Source organism: Tyto alba, unplaced genomic scaffold, assembly GCF_018691265.1.
Source record: "Tyto alba isolate M040663 unplaced genomic scaffold, T.alba_DEE_v4.0 Super-Scaffold_100000100064, whole genome shotgun sequence".
Lineage (NCBI taxonomy): Eukaryota > Metazoa > Chordata > Aves > Strigiformes > Tytonidae > Tyto > Tyto alba.
Genome location: NW_024881265.1, coordinates 70,748 through 92,352, shown reverse-complemented (window position 1 = coordinate 92,352; position 21,605 = coordinate 70,748). Strand labels below are relative to the sequence as shown.

Genomic DNA, 21,605 nt, shown 5'->3' with positions numbered 1-21,605 from the left:
GGAAGCGGAAGTCAGCGTCGGAGCTGTACGGCAACATGGCGGCGCGCTGGATGGAGCTGCGGGGAAACATGGCGGCGCGCAGCGTGGTGTAGGTAAGAGGTGTAGGGGCGAGTGATGGTTAAAGGGGGGGGGGATGGAGGGAAGATTTTGGGGGGTTGTGGGGGACGGGGACAGTATTGTGGGAGTTGGGGAGGACAAGGAGGGTTTGGGGGGGCTGGAGGTCGTTGGGGGGCTTTGGGGGTCTGGGGAGGGGGTTGATGGGGGACAGGGAGGGATTTGGGGGGCTGGCGGTGGGGTGGGGGTTTGGGGGGGCTGGGTAGGAGGCTGAGGGGGACAGCGAGGGATTTGGGAGGCTGGAGGTGGAGTATGGGGCCTTTGGAGGGACAAGGAGGGCTTTGGGGGGCTGGCGGTGGGATGGAGGGGTTTGGGGGGGCTGAGAGGGGTGGGGGGGGCTGGAGGTGGGGTATGGGGAGTTTGGGGGGGCTGGGGAGGGGGTTGAGGGGGATAGGGAGGGATTTGGGGGGCTGGAGGGGGGGTAGGTGGTTTGGAGGGACAAGGAGGACGTTGGGGGGGCTGGGAAGAGGTTTGAGGGAGACAGGGAGGGTCTGGGGGGGCTGTCAATGGGGTATGGGGGTATTTGGGGGGACAGGGAGGGTCTGGGGGGGTTGTCAGTGGGGATATGGGGGGTATTTGGGGGGACAGGGAGGGTCTGGGGGGGTTGTCAATGGGGTATGGGGGGTATTTGGGGAGACAGGGAGGGTCTGGGGGCCTGTCAATGGGGTATGGGGGGTATTTGGGGGGACAGGGAGGGTCTGGGGGGGTTGTCATTGGGGATATGGGGGGTATTTGGGGGGACAGGGAGGGTCTGGGGGGGTTGTCAATGGGGTATGGGGGGTATTTGGGGGGACAGGGAGGGTCGGGGGGGCTGTCAATGGGGTATGGGGGGTATTTGGGGGGACAGGGAGGGTCTGGGGGGCTGTCAATGGGGTATGGGGGGTATTTAGGGGGACTGGGGGGCTGGTGATGGGGTAGGGGATTTTTGAGGGGAGAGGGAGAGTCTTGGGGGGCTGGCGATGGGGTAAAGGGGGGTTTGGAGGACAAGGAGGCCCTTGCGGGGGGCTGGATAGGGGGTTGAGGGGGAAAAGGAGGGTTTTGGGGGGCTGGTGGTGAGGCAGAGGGTTAAGGAAATAAAGTGATTTGTTACGTTCCCACGTGTTTTAAATTCCAGGTGCGTAAGAAAATTGCCAAGAAAACAGGCACCTCAAGGGAAATAACCCGGCGGGGCAGCCCCGGAGATAAAAACTTCTCTGCTGTTGATTTTTTTTTTTTATTATTATTTTTTGGGGGGGGGGGGTCCAACATCTCCAGTTGTGGCCCAGCCGTCCGGAACTGGTGGCGTTCGGGGTCCTCAAAGGTGCTTCGGCTTCTCGTGCCCCAGGAATCTCTCCCCGCTACGCTGCGAGGTTTGCCGGCGGAGGATTCGCGCGCCGATGGGCGGTGTCGGAGCGAGGAATTTCTTCTTCAAAATGTTTTGGGGGTTGCTGCAGCCCCGTGCCGTTGCGTCGCGCCGCAACGTTTCTCTCCTGGCAGAGCCCCCCCCCAAAGAACACGCCGTTATTTTGTCTTTCCCAAATACCAGATTTCTGCAGGTAAAGATCTGTCGCAGTGATCCCCTTTTCCCTCACTTTGGTTTGCCCAAGACAAGCACCTTCTGGGGATTTTTTTTGTTTATTTGGGTTTTTTTTTGTTTTTTTTTTTTTAACCCCAGAGGATTTACTCACAGGAGTTTGGTGCCAGGTCGTGGTCTCTTATCCTCAGCTTTAACTTTAAACCTCACTCTCTCCCACCCTCACCGTCAGCAAAACCGGGGCTGCCCCTTTTTTCCAGGGGAGAACTTTCCTACAATTCCCTTTTTCGCATCGTCTCAAGCCCCTTTTCCGTCAGCCCGTGGCCTTTGGAGATCAAGGAGGGTCCCTCTGAATCCCGCGTGCTGTCCGTGTGTCCGTAACTCTTTAATTTTCAGCCTTTGGAAAGAAAACTGCAGCCTGTGCGTCTCGCTGACAGAGCTCCCAGCAAAGACACCCGGTCCTGGTCCTTACGCTTCGAGGGCTGGCATCTATTTCTCCAAGATTCTGAGTGAGGGTTGTTTTTTTTTTTTGTTGTTTCAGCCCATTTTCTCAGCATTTCAGGTGTGGGAAATACCCCTTGGCAGAAGCCAAGCTTAGGATGCTCCTTCCTGCTTAGACATCTGCCCCAATCTGGGTCGTAATGCCCTGGAAATGTCTCATTTATCTTCATTTTGAGGGTTTAGGCAACTCTCTCCGAGCCACCCGAGACCAATCGGGCGAACAGCGCCGTCAAAAACTATTTCCTTTCTGTTGACTGTTAAAAAAAAGGGCCGGGTGACTAATGCAGAGAGAAATCAACAATTTTAAACGCCTTTCACCAGCTTCACGCTGCTTTAAGCCAGAGTTAACTGTCTGAAAACGAGTCTTTTAGGGATATATCTGTGGGAGTGGTCTGTATTTTAATCCTCCGGCCCCGCTGCCACCTCGGCATTTAAACCAGCTAAAATTAGCTGTGCCCGGGCCGGCTCTTCCACCTCACCGCAGGCGCCCAAAACCCCCCGGCGAGTTTCCCAGGGCACCCACGGTCCCAGGACCTGCCAAAATTTTTTAGCCCAGACAACCCCTCAACTCGACCATCGCGCCCCGGGAGCAAAACAACCCTGATTAATCAACCTGGGCATTAGGGAAAATCAACTGCAGGGACTGGTAAGTGATTTTTTTTTTTTTTTTTTTTTTTTTTTAATTTTATTTTTATTTTTCCAAGCGCCAGGGCGGCGGGGAAAGCATAATTTGTGGGTGTCCTATTCCTGGATGCCGATCTGGCTGAGCAGGCTCTTTCATGAAAGGCTGGGAGATGCATTTAGAAAGCTGAAGAAACACGATACGTTCGCGATAGCTGGAAGGAGCCTAGAACAAAATGATTTTTTCAGTCCTCTACTTGGATCTGACAATCCTGGCAAAACAGGAAAAGGATTAAAAGAATAATTGTATTAATTTTTTTTTTTCTTTTCAGAAAATATCATACAGAAATAATTGGTGCTGCTTTCCTTGCTGTGTTTATCTGTTTCTCTATAAATTTAGGTCCTTCTAACAGCATTTATCTAACTTAGCTCCTATTAGCACCAACAGTTTATAAAATATGTTAATTTAGTAATTTAAAATTTAAAATATGTTAATATTTTAACATGTTAATATGTTAAAATTAGTAAATTTAAAATTTAAAATATGTTAATTTAGTAATAAAATAGGTTAATTTCAGTAATTTCCTTTCCAGTACAACCCGATGCCTTTTCCCACCCTGCTCTTTTTTTGCCTTTCCCCAGCTCCTCCAGGAAAGCTTAGTGCGCTCGGGGTGTTGGCAGGATTAGGAACACCAAAATGAAATTCTCGGGACTTCCTTGCCCAGTTGGGGTGATTTTGAGGAAGAAAAATTCTGTGGTGGAGTCTGCCCCGGCGTGCGTATTGATTAGGAGCAAACAAAAGGCACAAAATCTGCGTCCCATCACCCAGCCTACACCATCCCCCGTGGCAATCTAATCCTTTTTTTTTAATTAATAAGAAGAATCGATTCAAAACATTAGCACGGACTAGAAGTCGCCGCAGTGGTGAGAAACGGAGCAGAGGAGGGAAGCCCTTGGTCTAATATTCCGTTTAAAAGAAATCAGAGATTTCAGTTTAAAATAAGCGCCGCTTTTTTTGGCCGAAGGAGACAGTAGCACCCCGTCCTCCACGGACGGGGCTGCTCCCCTACAGCTGTTAATTAGTCAGTAATTTAGGGGACATAGAGGGGAAATTAAGCTCAGGCTACTTCAGAAAACGAAAATTGAGTGTTTCAGCCTGGGCTGCTTGCCCCCGGGCCCCCTCTGTGGCCGGTGGGGTGAGGGGGTGCCGATGGAATTTCCGCACCCCTACAGCAGATCCCTCTTTCCCACCGTTTCGCCCAGAAACCGTCTCCGCTCACAAAGCCCAAATAACGGGGGGAAAAAACAGGAAAAAGCCTCCGCGGATTTTTTTTCCCTTATCCCACGGGCAGGAATATTGCAGGCGCCGGCCCATTGGCTCCCCCCCCCCCCCAAAAAAAAACCACATTTTCCTCTGCACTGCGCCCGGTTAACACTGGTCCCTCTCGCTCCACCAGGTTGGAGAAGCTCTCGGAGGCGGTTCCGGCTAGGAAGGAAACGGGGTGATGGAGTCAGGTACACGAAAAATGGATTTATTAACCACAAAAAAAAAAAAAAAAAAAAAAAAAAAAAAAAACCAACAACAAAACCCTAAAAACTCATTTGGCACCTGAGAAAATAACATTTAACCCTTGAGGGGTGCAGCCAGGCTAGAGAGCCGCTCCGGTTGCACCCGGTGTGAAAAAAAAAAATCACCTCTTTTTATTTCTTCTTTTTAAGGGAAAAGGAGTGCGGATCTTGGTAAGTGATTTTTCCTTCCTTCTGTCAAAATAAATCTCATTAATATGCATCTCCTGTGGCCTCTCTTGGGGGGTGGGGTGTGTGTTTATTTTTACTGAAATATATTCTAGAAAACAGTAGCTAAACTCATAACCAGTGTAATTTTGGGAACGTTGTAGTTGCTAAGGGAGGGGGAAAAAAAAAAAAATATATCAGTACATAATAATTTTTGAAGACAACTCCTGTAGTGCAAACCAAAAAACCACAGACGGACCCACTGGGCCCTAAATTCTCTCTCCATCTCTCTTTCAGAAGGATGGGATGCAAAAATCAGTAAGTCTCTTTTTTTTTTTTTTTTTTTTTTTTTTTTTTTTCCCCCCCCTTTTATTTCTTTCCCCCTTCTGATGGCAAACCTCTTGGCGCTAAAGATTTCAGCGAATATCCCTTTATTTTAAGGGAAGTTAACAGAAGAATTTGGTAAGCCGTTCACCTTCCTGCCGCGCGCCGCCGGGGCGCCCGTGGCGGCCGCTGCCGCGCGCCCGACGTCTGTCTCTGTGTTTCTCTTTATTTCATTTAGAAGAAAGCGACACGGAGCTTGGTGAGTGTGCGTGGGGCTGGGGTTTATTGTTGGTCTGGGGGGTTTATTGGGTTTTTTGTTTATTTGTTTGGGGTTTTTGCTCTTTTTTTTTCGCTTTTTTTTTTTTCGCTTTTTTTTTTTTCGCTTTTTTTTTTTTTCGCTTTTTTTTTTTTCGCTTTTTTTTTTTTCGCTTTTTTTTTCGCTTTTTTTTTTCGCTTTTGTTTTCGCTTTTGTTTTCGCTTTTGTTTTCGCTTTTGTTTTCGCTTTTTTTTCGCTTTTTTTTTTCGCTTTTTTTTTCGCTTTTTTTTTCGCTTTTTTTTCGCTTTTTTTTTCGCTTTTTTTTTCGCTTTTTTTTCGCTTTTTTTTCGCTTTTTTTTCGCTTTTTTTTTCGCTTTTTTTTTCGCTTTTTTTTTCGCTTTTTTTTTCGCTTTTTTTTTCGCTTTTTTTTTCGCTTTTTTTTTCGCTTTTTTTTTCGCTTTTTTTTTCGCTTTTTTTTTCGCTTTTTTTTTCGCTTTTTTTTTTCGCTTTTTTTTTTCGCTTTTTTTTTCGCTTTTTTTTTCGCTTTTTTTTTCGCTTTTTTTTCGCTTTTTTTTTTCGCTTTTTTTTTCGCTTTTTTTTTCGCTTTTTTTTTCGCTTTTTTTTTTCGCTTTTTTTTTTCGCTTTTTTTTCCGCTTTTTTTTTCGCTTTTTTTTCGCTTTTTTTTTTTCGCTTTTTTTTTCGCTTTTTTTCGCTTTTTTTTTCGCTTTTTTTTTCGCTTTTTTTTCCGCTCTTTTTTCGCTTTTTTTTTCGCTTTTTTTTTCGCTTTTTTTTTCGCTCTTTTTCTTCGCTCTTTTTCTTCGCTCTTTTTCTTCGCTCTTTTTCTTCGCTCTTTTTCTTCGCTCTTTTTCTTCGCTCTTTTTCTTCGCTCTTTTTTTCTCGCTCTTTTTTTCTCGCTCTTTTTTTCTCGCTCTTTTTTTCTCGCTCTTTTTTTCTCGCTCTTTTTTTCTCGCTCTTTTTTTCTCGCTCTTTTTTTCTCGCTCTTTTTTTCTCGCTCTTTTTTTCTCGCTCTTTTTTTCTCGCTCTTTTTTTCTCGCTCTTTTTTTCTCGCTCTTTTTTTCTCGCTCTTTTTTTCTCGCTCTTTTTTTCTCGCTCTTTTTTTCTCGCTCTTTTTTTCTCGCTCTTTTTTTCTCGCTCTTTTTTTCTCGCTCTTTTTTTCTCGCTCTTTTTTTCTCGCTCTTTTTTTCTCGCTCTTTTTTTCTCGCTCTTTTTTTCTCGCTCTTTTTTCCTCGCAATTTTTTTTTCTCGCAATTTTTTTTTCTCGCAATTTTTTTTTCTCGCTCTTTTTTTTTCGCTCTTTTTTTTTCGCTCTTTTTTTTTCGCTCTTTTTTTTTCGCTCTTTTTTTTTCGCTCTTTTTTTTTTCGCTCTTTTTTTTTCGCTCTTTTTTTTTCGCTCTTTTTTTTTCGCTCTTTTTTTTTCGCTCTTTTTTTTTCGCTCTTTTTTTTCGCTCTTTTTTTTTCGCTCTTTTTTTTTTCCGCTCTTTTTTTTTTTTCGCTCTTTTTTTTTTTTCCGCGCTTTTTTTTTTTTCGCGCTTTTTTTTTTTTCGCGCTTTTTTTTTTTTTCCGCTCTTTTTTTTTTCCGCGCTTTTTTTTTTTTCCGCTCTTTTTTTTTTTCCGCTCTTTTTTTTTTCCGCTCTTTTTTTTTTTTCCGCTCTTTTTTTTTTTTCCGCTCTTTTTTTTTTTTCCGCTCTTTTTTTTTTCCGCTCTTTTTTTTTTTCGCTCTTTTTTTTTTTCGCTCTTTTTTTTTTTCGCTCTTTTTTTTTTTTCGCTCTTTTTTTTTTTTCCGCTCTTTTTTTTTTTTCCGCTCTTTTTTTTTTTCCGCTCTTTTTTTTTTTTCCGCTCTTTTTTTTTTTTCCGCTCTTTTTTTTTTTTTGCTGTTTTTTTTTTTTTTTTTTTCGCTTTTTTGCTGCTACTAAAAGTGGAAAAAAGTCTTTGTGTAGAGAAAGGGCTTATTAAACCAGAAATGATCCTCTAGATCTTAAATTTATACCCAGAGATAGTTGAGCAGCATTTCCTCATCTCTTCTTCGGGCTCCCGCTCGCTCGTAGAAGCACATCAAAGGTGGAGAAGCTCTTTGGACTAACACGTATTTATTTCTTATTTTTAGAGGAGTGTGACACAGAAAACGGTAAGTTCTTTTTCAGTTTACAAGTTCTTCTAGATAATAGCAGCCCTTCAAAGCCAAACAGCCTCAATCTCACACACCATTGGGAGAAAATATTTTTTACATACCTTTTTTCTTCTTTTTTTTTTTTAAAAAAAAAAAAAAAGTGCTTTCCTCTGTATTTGGGGATTTTTCCTGTGCTGCTCGGCGAGTTGTATTCCTTTCTGCAAAGCCGTGCTTTGGGCCAGGCTGCTATTTTTATTTTGCGCGTGTTCCTTTTCCATTTCAGCTTCAGAAAGTGCAGAAGTGGGAAGGTTTTAAAAAATAAAACTAATGGGGAAATGCCCGTAATAGATAGAATAAGCCCAGATAGAACAGAGATTATTTTGTGTCTCTAAGTAATATTAGGAACAAAATAAATACACAGTGATGATGATAAATAACTCAAAGCCGTTTCTCTTTCTCTTTTTTTTTTTTTTTTTTTTTTTGGGTGGGGGGCGGCGCACAAAATGCAGAAATAGGTAAGTGTCTCTTTCTTATCTTTGTCAAATAGATTCTGATAAGGGAATTTCTTGTTTAATACCCAGGATGTCACATAAATGGCAAGGTCAAGGTCAGGCAGAGAGCAGATCCAAGCAGTCCTTTAACCTGCACCCTGATTTATTTCTCTATTTTAAGGTGAACTTACAGCAGAAATCGGTAAGTCCCGATTTACCCCCTGTCGGATGTTTTTCTGTAGAGCTTTGTGTCACGTTTCAGCTGATTTGCTTGGGGTTTATGCCCTTTCTTTCACCTCTTTTTTTTTTTTTTTAAAAAAAAAAAAAAAAGCAGGGAATATATTAATTTTTAACAAGAACAAATATTAAAACAAAAAAAAAAGCAGGAAATGGGGTGGGGGGTGCAGATTGCTCTAGTTAGGAACGCAATAATAAAGAGAATAAATGGAATTTCAGAGCCAGAGCCACACGTGAGCACAGCCGGTGGGAAGGACAGAGCCTGGGGAATTTGGGGCTGTGGAGTCCCAGCCCGTGCAAAACGCAGGACTTAATCCCTCTCAAAATACTTAAATTTTGCCAAAATTCCTTTCCCGCTTCCAATTGTCCCTTTTTTCGTGGTAGATGTTGCGACCAAGGGAGATGTGTTGAGTGTTAGGCACAAAATAACTTTATTTTCCAAGCAAAGGGCTGAACAGGGCACGGTGCGTCCTTGTCACCAAGAGATCCTTGAGGGGGAAAAAAAAAAAACAACATTTTTTTTTCTTTTTTTTTTTTTTTTTCCAGATAATCTGACCGCGGAGCTTGGTACGTGGTTTCCTTTCTTTTGGTCTTTATTTCACTGGGGGAAAGAGGTGGTTGCTCCTCCCCTCAAGGACACATACATCCAATCTGAGCTAGAAATAAAGTCAATTAATTAAACAAAAAATTATAATTTCAAATTATAATAACCAGTAAAAACAAAATTTCGAAGTGGGGGATGATGTCAGCTTTGTGAGCACGACAGAGCTGCCGAGCGCTTATTGACTAGTGATATTTTCTCTCCTCTTTATTTTCCCTTTATTTTCCCTTTATTTTCCCTTTATTTTCCCTTTATTTTCCCTTTATTTTCCCTTTATTTTCCCTTTATTTTCCCTTTATTTTCCCTTTATTTTCCCTTTATTTTCCCTTTATTTTCCCTTTATTTTCCCTTTATTTTCCCTTTATTTTCCCTTTATTTTCCCTTTATTTTCCCTTTATTTTCCCTTTATTTTCCCTTTATTTTCCCTTTATTTTCCCTTTATTTTCCCTTTATTTTCCCTTTATTTTCCCTTTATTTTCCCTTTATTTTCCCTTTATTTTCCCTTTATTTTCCCTTTATTTTCCCTTTATTTTCCCTTTATTTTCCCTTTATTTTCCCTTTATTTTCCCTTTATTTTCCCTTTATTTTCCCTTTATTTTCCCTTTATTTTCCCTTTATTTTCCCTTTTAGAGGAACGTGACAGAAGGATCAGTGAGTCTCGTTTTTCTGTTCGGGTTTACGGGTAAATAATCACGATATAAAGCTGTTGACAACAATCTTTTCCCTGTTTTTAATTACCGTCTCGTTAGCATCCACGCGGTGCAATTATAAAATAATTTGACCCTGGGAAAGTTAAAGGCGGCGAAGCCACAGTCCATTTAAAGCTAATATTCATTTATTTCTTTTGATTTAAGGCAAGCTCACATCAGATCTGGGTAAGGAGTTTTATTTCCTTAAAATTAAATTATCCTTAATTGTGCAAAAGTGCTGGGCATAAAACATTTTTTTAAAAAAATAGAAGATTTTGTGTTTTAGGAATGGGTGGCTTACAGGGGATTTCTTTCTTAACAAACCTTATTTTTAAAATATTTTAAGGGAAGGCGCCTGTGCAATAAAATTTCCATCAGGTTGGAGTTTGCGGGTGGGGATGGGGTGCGGGAGGAATTCCTTTGTGTTTCTCTGGTTTTATTGCTTTGTTCTTGTTTGGGTTTTTTTAGGTGAATGTGACGCAAAAATCAGTAAGTATGAGCCCTTTTTGGGTGGGGGCTGCGGGGTGTATGTGCCCGCTGCTTTGCTTTATTTTTGAAAATGGGGGCGGAAAGGGAGTTTCCTGGTGAAAACCATCGAGTTTTTTTGTAGATTGAGTAACATTCACAACAAAGCGTAATTTCAAAGTAAAATCACCAGTATAAAGGCGATATTGGGGGGAAAAAAAAGCAATCTAAGAGCTCTAGGGATGCTATAGACCCAATACACAGAAAATAATAAAATATTTAATAATTTTCCTGCTTTTTTTCTTCCTCCTCTCCTTTTCTTTCCAGAGGAACGTGATAGAAAAATTAGTAAGTGTCATTCTTCTTCAGTGTGATTTTGGGGGTAAAACCCCCTTGTTTTGGGGGGGGAGGGGGGGGGCTCTCTGATGCCCCATCCTTGAAAATTTCAGGGACAAATAAAATATTATTAACGTAAAAAAAAAAAAAAAAAACCACATTTTTCCCCAAGTTTCAGCCCAGGCTTCTGCATTTCCCACAGAAAAAAAAAACACCCAAATAAACGCAAATATTATTTTTTTTTCTTTGCAGCCAAGCTCGCAGCAGAAATACGTAAGTCCTTTTTCCTTTTCAAAACCAAACTGATGATTTTAGGCTTAGAAACCTCTTTTCTAGGGTCAATTTTTGTCGCTTTTTTTGAACTAATACCTATTTCTTTTTCCTCTTATTTCAAAGGTAGACTCACTGCACTGCTTGGTAAGTCTGATTTTTGTACAGAACATCCCGTCAGGGTTGTTTTTAATTAAATTTTTGCATGATTTTATGCAATTAACGTTGGAGGAACCTCTAGAGGCCCTTGGTCCAGCTTCTTCCCAAAACGAGCTGGGTGGTTTTGTTCTTCCGTAGAAAACTGTGAATTCAACTCACAGAATTTTGGGGGCGGGATCTTTAATAAAATATAATTTGGAAAACTGAGCAAAATCACTTCAGCAGCAGAAAATATTGAAGCTTTGGCTTCAGGACCTGCTGTCCCGGGGGAGGAGGGCAGTGCTGGGCCAAAAAACAACCCCAAAAATGCCAGTTTTTTATTCTTTTTCTTTCTTTTTCCCTCAGGGGACCGAGACTCGAGGCTTCGTAAGTGCCGTTCTCCTTCGGACACAAAAAATCTTGGCCTAAAAGTGGATTTTTTTCCAAAGTGGCTCCTCCTGGGCACCTATTTTTCCCATTTTTTCCGGCCATTTCTGAATTCAACACCCTACATCATCCCTACATTTTATTTTATACTATCAGCCCATACGCTTTTATTAACTATCCTATACTGTTATACTATATATTATTTTCTGAAACACTCTGTAAGTGTAAACTGCAGAATTATTTACACTATGTCCAGTGAGGAAGGAGAAACATCTATTTGAAATAAACTTGTATTTCTCTCTTTTTAGGGAAACTCACTGCGGAACTTGGTAAGTAATTTTATTTTTTTCCTGTATTACAGGGAAAAAGGTGGAAAGTGACACTGAAAGCTGATCGGTATCTTTTTATTCTTTAACTTCTTTTAATTTAATATTTTTTTTTTTAGCAAAATGTGATGCGACAATTAGTAAGTGCCACTTCCTCCTCGGACACCTCGGGGTGGTCTGGTTGGTGTTTTGGCGTTGAAGGGATGCTGGGATTTCTTCATTAAACTAAATTTGGGTCGTGAGAAGACGTGATCTCTTGGGTTTCAAAGGCGGGGGGGACCTGAAGCCAAAGTTCAAGGAGAGAAAGGAAAATCTAACGGGGGGGGGAAAATCCCATGGGAAGAGCTGAGATGGGCTGGAGAGGGGGAGGTTTGACTCTTGTTGGGAAATTTAACAGGAACAAATGTTATTTTCTGTTTTAAGGACTATTTACAGTGGAGCTTGGTAAGTCTGTTTCTTTTGCAATTTTTATTACTTTTTTTTTTTTTTATTATTACAGTTTTAATAACTGTTAAATTGCAAACAAAATATTAAATTATATTTTTAAAATGCAATTGTAAAAACAAACCCCCAAACTTCTTTCTGCCTGCTTCCCTGCATTTCATCTACCCAGCAAAAACCAGCATCTTAAATGCAGAAGTGGGGTTTAAAACCTGTCTAAAATAATTTGAAATGGGAATAACATGGGCTAGAGCAAAAATCGTCTTGTATTCCAAATTATGCGAACAGAGGGGAAGATGTATCGTGTGAAAAGCAGAATCTGTGAAAAATAACATATTTTTTTTCCACTCATTTTTAGGAGAGCGGCACACAAAGATCGGTAAGTCTCATGTTCCTCGGCCCAGCAAATCTCTGCATAAATTTCTCAGGAAGTCAGACTCAAAAATCGCCGTCCCTTGCCTGTCTATTACAGGAAAATTTTTAAAAACTGCCTTAAAACTAACTTTTCTCCCCCGCCCCCCTTCTTTTTTTTCAGGTGAACTTACTGCAGATGTCGGTAAGTCATTTTCCCGTTAATCTTGATTTGGGTGGAAATGGCCCATGAAGAGGCACTGAGAGATGTAATAATTATTTATTCCTGTTTATTTTTAGGGGACTGCAATAGGAAACTTCGTAAGTGCCTTTTTTTAATTGTGAAAATTAACCCTGAGAATTTTGCCATCTCTTATGTCATCGAGAAAAGAGGAACATCATGAAATTCCTGTTTTGTTTTGTTTTTTTTTTCCTCTATTTTAAGGGCAACACGCAGCAGAACTTGGTAAGGAATTTCCCCGCTTTGCTCAAAATGGTTGTTTCGGGGTTCGGGTTTTGGGTTGTGTTTTGGGGTTTTTTTTTGCATCTATTTCTGAAGTTTTTTAGGGGGGCAAATTTGCATATCTGAAGTTTTTTCGGGGGGTAAATTTCTATTTTAATCAAGTTCAGCAGTACGTACGCAAAAGTTAAGATAAATATCTTACGTAAGAAATATGATAGTTTTTTGGATAGATTATGTATATAATATAATAAATTTTCCCCCAAAACCAATTTCCAAACAACATTTTAGTTAGAAAACCAGCCCCAGAGTGAACCCTCGACAGAGCTTGACTTCAGCACTGGTAGAACGCGACTACGCGCTAAATTATTTTTATTTCTTTATTATTTTTAGAGGAACGGGACGTGAAAATCAGTAAGTATCCCCCTGCTTCGACACGCAGCCGGCCTCGACACTGTCCCGGCAGCTCGTTTGTTATTTTTATTAGATGAGCTCACAGGCAACATGAGCTTGTAACTGCCTGGGAGGGAGGCAATAAATATAAAATATCCGCTGCAAAAAGCAACAACCAAATCTGCCGAGCAGAAAAAACAGAATATTGGTTTGTTTTTTGTTTTTTGGTTTTTTTTTTTCGTTGCCAGATACGGCATTTTCTTTCCTCCTGTAAAAACCCATTTGGACACTTACTGCGTCAGTTTGGGGTTTGTGGGGTTGCCTGAGCCTGGGTTTTGCCTGAAAATGTTAATTTAGCGGAGGCTTGACGCGGTTTTAAGCAGGCAGTGGTGATGGTAGTAAAAAGAATAAAATAATTTAAATAATTTTAGAAGAGAATAATTTAAAGCTGCCCCGCTAGCATAGGGACACGGCGTGAAGACAAAAACAGTGATTCCTGGTTATTTATTCCCTTTTTATTTTTTTTTTCTTTTAGGGGAAAATGAAGCAGAGATAAGTAAGTGTTATTTTCACGCTCGGTGGTTGGGGGGGGTCTCTTAACCCAAAGGCTGAACAAGCGGTCGATTTAAAATCCAGAATACAGACTAGAAAGGGTTTTCTCTGCAGAAGTTCCCCTAAATAGCCAAACACAGGAGTGAGAAAATAAGAATTTTTGGCTTGAATGGTCCAAGCTATTTCAGTTCCTTGCTGAAGAGTAAAAGTGAATGGAAAGGGGGGGGGAAAATATTTTGAAATTCTGGGTTTCCCATGACCCTGGCGTGGGATGGGGTTGGGGCGACACATGGAACCCCACAGTGTCCAAGACCTTTTCTATTTATTGTATATTTAAATATTTATATTGTATGTAATATTTATTATTGTTTACATATTAATAATATTATTTTTATATTAATAATAGTATTTATATGTTATACATGTTTGTGTTGAACATGATTACAATAATAATAATTTTATATTATAGATATATAATGATAAATTGTATAAGATATGTAATTCTGGCATTAAAAAGTTCTGCTTTGAACTCCCATGTGTCTCTGCTTTCAGGGCGCCTCACCGAGCTGCTCGGTAAGTGCCTTTCCTTCCCCTCCCCAATGGCTTTATATATATATATATTTTTTTTTTTTTTTTTTTTTTTAAATCCCTACATAATTTGGAAAAAATAACAGCTAGGAAATCAAAGATTGCTGGGGTCAAGGCTTCGAGAGAGGTGCTTTAGCGAAATCCCGCAGGGAAAAACGTTATAATAGGTAATAATTTCTATTTTTTTTTTTTTTTTTTTTCTGTTTGCAGAGGACCGGGCTGCAGAAGTTCGTAAGTCCCTTCGCGTCTCAGAGGGGCGAATCCTCCGCGGGAATCCCCTAAAATGGGTTGTGCGGGTGCCCATTTTTGCCAAAGTAGTATGTTTTCTTTAATTATTAATTCAAAAAAATATATATTTGGAGAAAATACTCCATGAAATATATCAGATATTAGAGGAAACTCTGCTGGAGGTCTGAGTCTCTGTCCTAAATTACTGTCAGAGTTTCTGTTCAGTTTTTTATTTGCGAGATTTTCACCTCGGCAGCTTTTTTTTCTTGCCCTTCCACGGAGTGATAAGCACAAAATTTTGGCCTCTTCCAACCCCCAAAAATGCAAAAAAATAAAGAGAAATATCCGCAGTTGTATGTGCGGAAACAGTGCTTTTTGCTAAGCTGGGTGACTTTCTTCTGCAGAGCTCATACGTAGTAAAATATGTAAAATTGGAGAAAAACGGGGGGTTATTCATTTCTATTCCTTTTTTTTTTTGTTTAATTTTTAGGAAAACAGGATGCCGTCATTAGTAAGTATCAATCATCATGTTTTCTGGTAAACGCGATCCCTGGGGATACTGGGGGTCAACAGGCTGTTTTGGCTTTGTATTTTGGTCGAAATATTGTAATTTAATTGAATTTCTTAAAAAATAAATAAATAAATAAATAAATAAAAGTAAAAAAAAAAAAAAAAATAATTAGAGGCCTCTGTTAGAGGATTTGGGCACCTTGAGTTCCCCCCATCAAAACCTTCTCGCATCCTTGGGAAGGAAAACCACTGATTAGAACAAATTTTATTTCTCCTTTTGAAGGAAAACTGACCGAGGAGCTTGGTAAGCCGTTTTTATTCCTTTCGTGAAACCGATTTGGGATTTTCTGGGTGGGTTTTTTAGGGTTTTTCTCCTCATTCGGGTTGGCTGGTTGCATATGGACTTTGAGATAACTGTAGAAGCAGATGGATAAAGCGCTAATGCGGGTGAATTTTAAAAATAAAATAATACTAGATAATGGTAATGCACAGAAAAAAAATAGCACAGGAATAGAAACGACCTTGTATCCCGATACAAAAATCAGTGTTTCACCTTTTCCTTTTTCTCTTTTTTTGTTAGAGGAATTAAAGGATCGGGAAGCTGGTAAGTGATATTTTCCTTCCCTTCTAAAAAAATTTAGAAAGTTTAAGGCAATTTGCAATTATATATTTTGGAATATATTATTTATTTTATTATGTTTGTCTGTGTGTATAGGTTTAAAAAGTGTGTGTGTATATATATATACACAAAAGTGTACGTGTGTATATGTATACACACAGATACATGTGTTACTTTCCAAACTAAAATCTGATTTAATTGTGGGACTGAAACAAAAATTATAGGAGTCAGGGTTTTTTTTTTTAAAACACCTTTTAAGTGGTAGGACATGAGGGGCTTGGATGAAGGTGCGGATCTAGGGCTGAGGATGCAAATTAATTCGAATCATTCCCTTTGCAGATGGATCTGCTGAGGAGACTGGTAAATCTTTGTTTTCCTTTTAATTTGACAAAAAAAAAAAAAGGGGTAGATCGAGTTTTTTGATAGAAACCTTGTTAGCTGCACGTTAGGTTGATGTGGATGGATTTTTATTTATTAATTTTTTTAAATGGGGTGTGTTTAATACAAGTTGCAAACTCCTTTGAAATCGTAGCAGCAAATGCAGATGATATCTGGAAGAAGGACGCCTCTAAAATGAGAGAGGCTGATAAGAATTATGATTTTGTTTCCCTTTTTTTCTTTTTTTTTTTTTTTTTCTGTTCCCAGAGGAGAGTGATCTAGACAGGGGTAAGCACCATTTTCCTTGCAGCCCAGGCAGAAAAACCTTTTGATTTGAAGGAATCCTCCTTAAGCACGTGGTGAAAATTTTCCTGTTTTTCCTCTTTTAAGACGAACTCACCGAAGAACTTGGTAAGTCGTTGCCTTCCTTTGCCAACAGCAAATACCCAACATCTATTTTCACTTTTTCTGTTGCCTTTGGTTATCACAACAAAGAAATGAAGCAAACGTCAGCAAAACTTAACACTGAAATTTAAATGTGTCAGTGTGAAACTGAAGAAAATTGAACAGTACTGAAAATTTTAAAAGGAACCAACTTTTACACCATCAGAAGCAGCTTTTTTATGTTTCTCCACAATTTAACTGCAAAATTGGAGGAAACTTGGGTCTTCTAATAGCGAAGAAGAGAAATAATAGTAGAGAAGGAGAAAATATCTGGGGAATAAACAGATCCTAACGAAAATCCATGCTTTTCTCTTTTAAGATGAAGTCACTGAAGAACTTGGTATGTGATTTACTTTTTTTTTTAATTATTTTAACTTTTAACAAAATCTTTTCTAAAGCTTTCTGGGTTTTCTTTGTTGCCCAGATATTAACTTTAACACAACAAGATATAGAGGCTCAGAGGGAAATAAGAGCCAAGAGAACACGGAATTTCAAATAAAAAATTACAAATAAGAAGAAGGTGTTTGGGGAAAAGTCCTGTCTCTGACCTAACGTCAACAGACACTTTTAAATTATTTTAATCTTGCTTTTCTTCCTTAATTTTTTTAGGGGAACGTGATAAAAAAATAGGTGGGTTTTGTTCTCATTTCCCGGGTCCTTTTGGGAATATTTGGGTGCTCTGGATGGGTTTGGGTGCTGGCGCTGTTATCCCAGTCCCCGGAATAGCCGAGGGAGCTGCTTTTCCACCCCTAAATACCAAATTCCCGTGTGGTTGTTTGAATATTGGGAGAATTCATGAGACTTTGGGGGAAATCTCATCTTGTTTCAACTTTTCCAAGGTACCAACTGAGCAAAGAAATCTTAATTATTTCATTTATTTCTTTCCTTTAAGAGGAAATCACTGAAGAGCTTTGTAAGTCATTTCTCTTCCCTTCTCTCCTTATTAAATTTTTTTATCCCAAACTATTTTTCCCCTTATTATTTTCCCCCCTTTATTTCCCCTCCTCATTTCCTCCCCCCCTTATTTTTTCCTCCCTGTACTTCTTTTACATTGTTTTCTGCTTTGTGTTTTCTTTTTTATCTCAGTTTAAAAAAAAAAAAAAAATCATTGGCAAAGTAAAAATAATAACAACCAACAGTGCAGCATTGCGGGCAAATTGTCAGATTGTAATTTGAAGGTGATGCAAAAAAAAATGAGGGGGGACACTTAAGATTTTTTTTTTTTTCCTTTCTTTTTTCCTTTTCCTTTTTTTTTTTTCCTTTTTTTTCCTTTTTTTTTTTCCTTTTTTTTTTTTTTTTTTCTTCCTTTTCCAGCGGAACGGACTGCACGGATTGGTAAGTGTCCTTCTCTCTGCGAGTGTTTTGCCTTTAGTAGAACTGGAAAGCAAATATTGCTCAGAAACAGATATTTTTTTTCTCTTAACGTGAAATAAAAGGACTGTTCAGAAACTTCACCTCCTTGCATGCTACTTGCTTGCTTATCCCTTGCTTTTCCCTGAGCAGCCCAAATGCCCTTTTGTGTCACATTTCGGGTAATAAGGAGTTATTTTGGGTTGGTTTTCTGTTGCCGAGGGCTCTCTTCAAGTCAGTGGTGCTTAACTCTACTGAGATCAATTAAAATTAAAAATCTGTAAACGTGTTCTTGAAGAGGAGCGTAGAAACCCCCAGCCAACCATTTAGTGTGTATCTCTAGAAAACAAAATATTCATAATTAAAACCAGTTTTCCTTTCTAGGGGAACTCACTACAGAGCTGGGTAAGTCCTTTAAAAAAAAAAAAAAAATGTGCAAATATCTTGTTTCTATTTAGTTTGGGTTTTGGTAGGAGCGAGTCACACCCTTTGCTTTAAGATTAGGAAAGTCAATTAGGGGGTGGGTTAATCTGTAGAAAACTAGAGGCAAAATGCAAATTATAATTCTCTAAATGGAATGGGAAAATATCAGCTTAATCTCCAGATGATGAACACAGACAGCGAAGGGGGGAGGAGTACTTAGGAGTAACTTTTTTTCCTCTTTCCTTTCAATTTTTCCTTATTTAGGGGAGCGTGATGCCAAAATTGGTACGTGTCCATCTGCCTCCCGAACCCCACAGGGCTTGGTGCATGGAATCATGACTTTTATTTTAATTATGATAACGGTAGTAATGAAACTCAGTATTTTTTTTTTTTTTTTTCTCCCTTAAGATGAACTGTCTGCAGAAATGGGTGAGTGTTTTTCTCTGCCTTCCAACAAAACAAATACATGCAGTTTATGGCCTGTATTTTGGTATTAGTTTTTATCTGAAGGGAAAAAAAAAAGATTATAACAACTTTAATTTTTTTTTTTTTTCTTGTTCTCCTTTATTTAGAAAAACGCGATAGAAAAATAGGTGAGTGTCAGGCTTCTCCAGGCGTGACATCTGTAAGACCCTCTGCTCGCCTTGGTGTGATGGAAACCCTCTTTTTTTTCTGTCTTTTCAGATGAACTCACCGCAGAGCTCGGTAAGTCACTTCCCAGGGAGCATAGACGCACCAGTCTTACGTTTGTCCCCTGTATTTATTTTTTTTTATTTCTTACGCCTTTTTTCCCAGCTAATTTGGGGAGTTTTATGGAAACCTGGGCTAGTGTGGATAAAGTAGGAAGGTGCACACGTCATAACTATATGCATTGTGTGTTATATATAACAATTATCACTATATATACCAATTCTATTGTGTGCTTATGTATTCATGCATTATATGGTTATGTATTATTAACACAGTTGCGATAATCACTAGGCACAGAAATCTATTTTTTTTTGCTTTGGGAGCCAAGAAAATCTTGGGAAGTGGTAACACAAACAGGAAGAGGAACGCCCGATGGTCATTTCTGCCGTTTCTCTTTGCAGAGGAATACAAAGCAAAAACGCGTGAGTGTCCTCTCGCTCGCCCTCCGGAGCAGCGCAAGCGGGGTGAGGTGTTGGGGGCGTTTTGGAGTAGGTGGGGCTGCGAGATTTTTTTTTTTTTTTTTTTTTTAATTTTTTTTGACTTTTTAAACCTCTGTGGGCTTTCAGCGTCGCAGGGGTCACCCGCAAAAGGTGAAAATGTTGGTCGTGATTTCCCAGAGCACGCGCGCACCTTCCTCTTCCGCGAACCACGCAAGCGGCGCCTTCTGATTGTAGCAGAAACTCCTGGCATTGCAGCTTTTGTTTTTTTTTTTTTTTTCCTGTGACTTCTGCCTGGGCTTTTGTTTAAAGCAGCTGTTGGTTTTTCGGAGGTTTAATCGAAGTGACGATTCCCAAGTCTCCATGAGGTCTTATTTCACAATTTCATCTCATACTAAGAAGGAAAAAAAAAAAAAAAAAAAAGGCCATTTTTGGGGCGGGAGGGAAGGAAATAAAAAAATTGGCATGAACTGGAGTCATCTTTGGAATAAAAAAAAAAACCTCATTAAAATGACTTTTTTGTTGTTGTTGTTCTTTTAAGGAAAATGCATCGCAGAGCACAGTAAGTGCATTTTTCTCCCTTCTACCGCCAATACCCCTCTGGCTTTGGGATTTAAGTTTACATCACTGCTAATCATTTCTCTTTTCTTATTGTGCATTTTTAGGGAAAGAGGAAGAAAAAATGGGTAAGTAATTTAGAGAAAGGTGAAGGGGGAGGGAAAAAAAAAAAAAAAAATCTAATTTGTCACTCTGGATTGCTGAACGGTGTCGCGGAGACGCGTGGGGCAAGGCGCACAAGTGACTGAGCCTTGAACCACGGAAAGACAAAACGCCCAATTGGATTGCCCAGACCCTTGTGCCAAGAGCGTGTTGAATGAGTTTAATTCTCTTTCTCGCCCCTATTTTGGGGGTTTTTTGTCCCCTTTCTTCCGCAGCCAACGTGACGCTGGACCCGGCGACCGCCCACCCCCGCCTCGTCCTCTCCAGGGACGGGAAGAGCGTGAGGTGGGAGTACGCGCTGCGGGAGCCTCCCGACGGCCCCGAGCGGTTTGACGCCGATCCTTGCGTGTTGGGTTGCGAAGCCTTCGCCTCCGGGAGACACTCCTGGGTGGTGGACGTGGCCCAGGGACAATACTGCGCCGTCGGGGTCAGCAAAGAGTCCCTACAGAGGAAGGGACCCATCGCCTTTAATCCCGCGGGAGGGATCTGGGCGGTGCAGCAGTGGGGGTTTAAGAACCGTGCCCTCACCTCCCCCCCGACCCTCCTCGACCTGCCGCGGGTGCCCAGGAAGATCCGGATCTCTCTAGACTACGAGTGGGGAGAGGTGGCTTTTTTCGACGCCGAGAACAAAACACCCATCTTCACTTTTCCGCCGGCCTCCTTCGCCGGGGAGCGGGTCCGGCCGTGGTTCTGGGTGGAGCTGGGCTCGCTCTCGCTGGTCCGATGACCCCCCCCACCACCCCACCCCCCCCCCGGCGCCGAGAGGGGTGGCTGGAGGGGCAGGAGGAGCCCTGGAAGCACCTTTACTCCATCCCGACGCCGAGAGGGGTGGCTGGAGGGGCAGGAGGAGCCCTGGAAGCACCTTTACTCCATCCCGACGCCGAGAACTTCGGTGGTTAAGAGCAGCAGGACGGAGGCCGGCATAGAAATTCTCTCGGGAAGAGCGGCGTCAAGTCAAACCTCGTTCTCCCCCCCCCCCCCTCTCCACCCCCCCATTCCCGAGCGAGTGCTCCGGCCCCCGTCGTGCGGAGGAAGCACAGCCCATCCCTCCTGCCCCCAGCCCTCGGCCCGATGCCTCCCCCTCTGCCATTCCAGCGTACGGGGGCCACCCAAGGACCCTGGGCTGCTCCTCCGGTTGACGGAAAGAGGTGGGCACCGGAGCAAGTCGCCCGGGGAGGGGGGGGAGTCCGGGCTCCCCCCAGCATTTCCTTCTCACCTCTTGGCGGTTGACGCGTAGATTTTGACCGTTTGAGCCGCTTTTAGAGCAGAAAGAGGGGAAACGAGCACTTGCGGTGGGCACCCTCGTCTCATCCAGGCGTAGACGTCGAAACAGGACAGGCAGGTCGTGCTTTCCCTGTGCCTGTCTCTCTCCAGCAACTTTTGGAGGACTAAATTTGACTCAAATCTGGCCTGGGCAGCTGATCTTATTCCAAGTGGTTTAACCAGACCTTAGCTCAGTCTTTCGGCCAAGAGCTAAACCTGGATCCGAGACCGAGCTGCCGTGATGCCCTCAGGTGCCAATTGGGGCGCCTGGGGGGATTAAAAGTTTGAAGTGACTCACGCCAGCACGGAGCTCGGCATCGTGTTGCCCTAAAGCTTCCAGGGAGGGACTGGGAGCTCTGACACTGGACTCGTGGATGGGGTTAAGCCAGTGTTTGAGACTTAGGGGCATCGCCGAAGGTGCTTGGGGGGGGGGGGGTGTCACCATGGTCTTCCCTCTTCCCGACATTTCCTTGTACTTGAAGAGCGCTGCTGAATTCCTCTTTAATCCCTGCTTGTTCTTAGCCACCTCTGAAGCCCTAAATCTTGTGTCTTGCCCCGCCAAGGGTTGGCCAACTGGTAAATCCCAGCCGAACAATAAACCACTTGACACGCACCAGAGGGTTTGAT

The 21,605-nt window shown here is 41.5% G+C and overlaps 1 protein-coding gene across 3 annotated transcripts; it reads left to right on the top strand.

Annotated features, from left to right (window-relative positions):
• Positions 1-4: 4 nt before the first annotated feature.
• Positions 5-21,591, top strand: LOC116958937 (tripartite motif-containing protein 10-like). 3 transcript variants are annotated; one of them, XM_042802211.1, is made up of 49 exons: positions 5-92; positions 1,229-1,649; positions 2,024-2,136; positions 4,207-4,264; positions 4,469-4,489; positions 4,781-4,801; positions 4,925-4,945; positions 5,046-5,066; positions 7,189-7,209; positions 7,701-7,706; positions 7,864-7,884; positions 8,466-8,486; positions 9,151-9,171; positions 9,375-9,395; positions 9,678-9,698; positions 10,002-10,022; positions 10,263-10,283; positions 10,407-10,427; positions 10,785-10,805; positions 11,114-11,134; positions 11,251-11,271; positions 11,555-11,575; positions 11,931-11,951; positions 12,108-12,128; positions 12,224-12,244; positions 12,369-12,389; positions 12,777-12,797; positions 13,312-13,332; positions 13,881-13,901; positions 14,127-14,147; positions 14,635-14,655; positions 14,938-14,958; positions 15,235-15,258; positions 15,613-15,633; positions 15,919-15,939; positions 16,042-16,062; positions 16,415-16,435; positions 16,705-16,725; positions 16,988-17,008; positions 17,410-17,430; positions 17,830-17,850; positions 18,133-18,153; positions 18,277-18,297; positions 18,441-18,461; positions 18,553-18,573; positions 18,960-18,980; positions 19,537-19,557; positions 19,661-19,681; positions 19,931-21,591. In XM_042802211.1, exons 4-49 carry the CDS (start codon positions 4,255-4,257, stop codon positions 20,440-20,442), a joined length of 1,434 nt encoding a protein of 477 aa, XP_042658145.1. In that variant the 5' UTR covers positions 5-92; positions 1,229-1,649; positions 2,024-2,136; positions 4,207-4,254; the 3' UTR covers positions 20,443-21,591. The 3 variants fall into 3 exon arrangements, with proteins under 3 accessions (XP_042658145.1, XP_042658151.1, XP_042658155.1); XM_042802217.1 differs by having other exon boundaries at positions 18,960-19,050; positions 19,931-20,156; XM_042802221.1 differs by lacking the exons at positions 19,537-19,557; positions 19,661-19,681; positions 19,931-21,591 and adding an exon at positions 19,125-19,397 and having other exon boundaries at positions 18,960-19,022.
• The last annotated feature ends 14 nt before the right edge of the window (positions 21,592-21,605 follow it).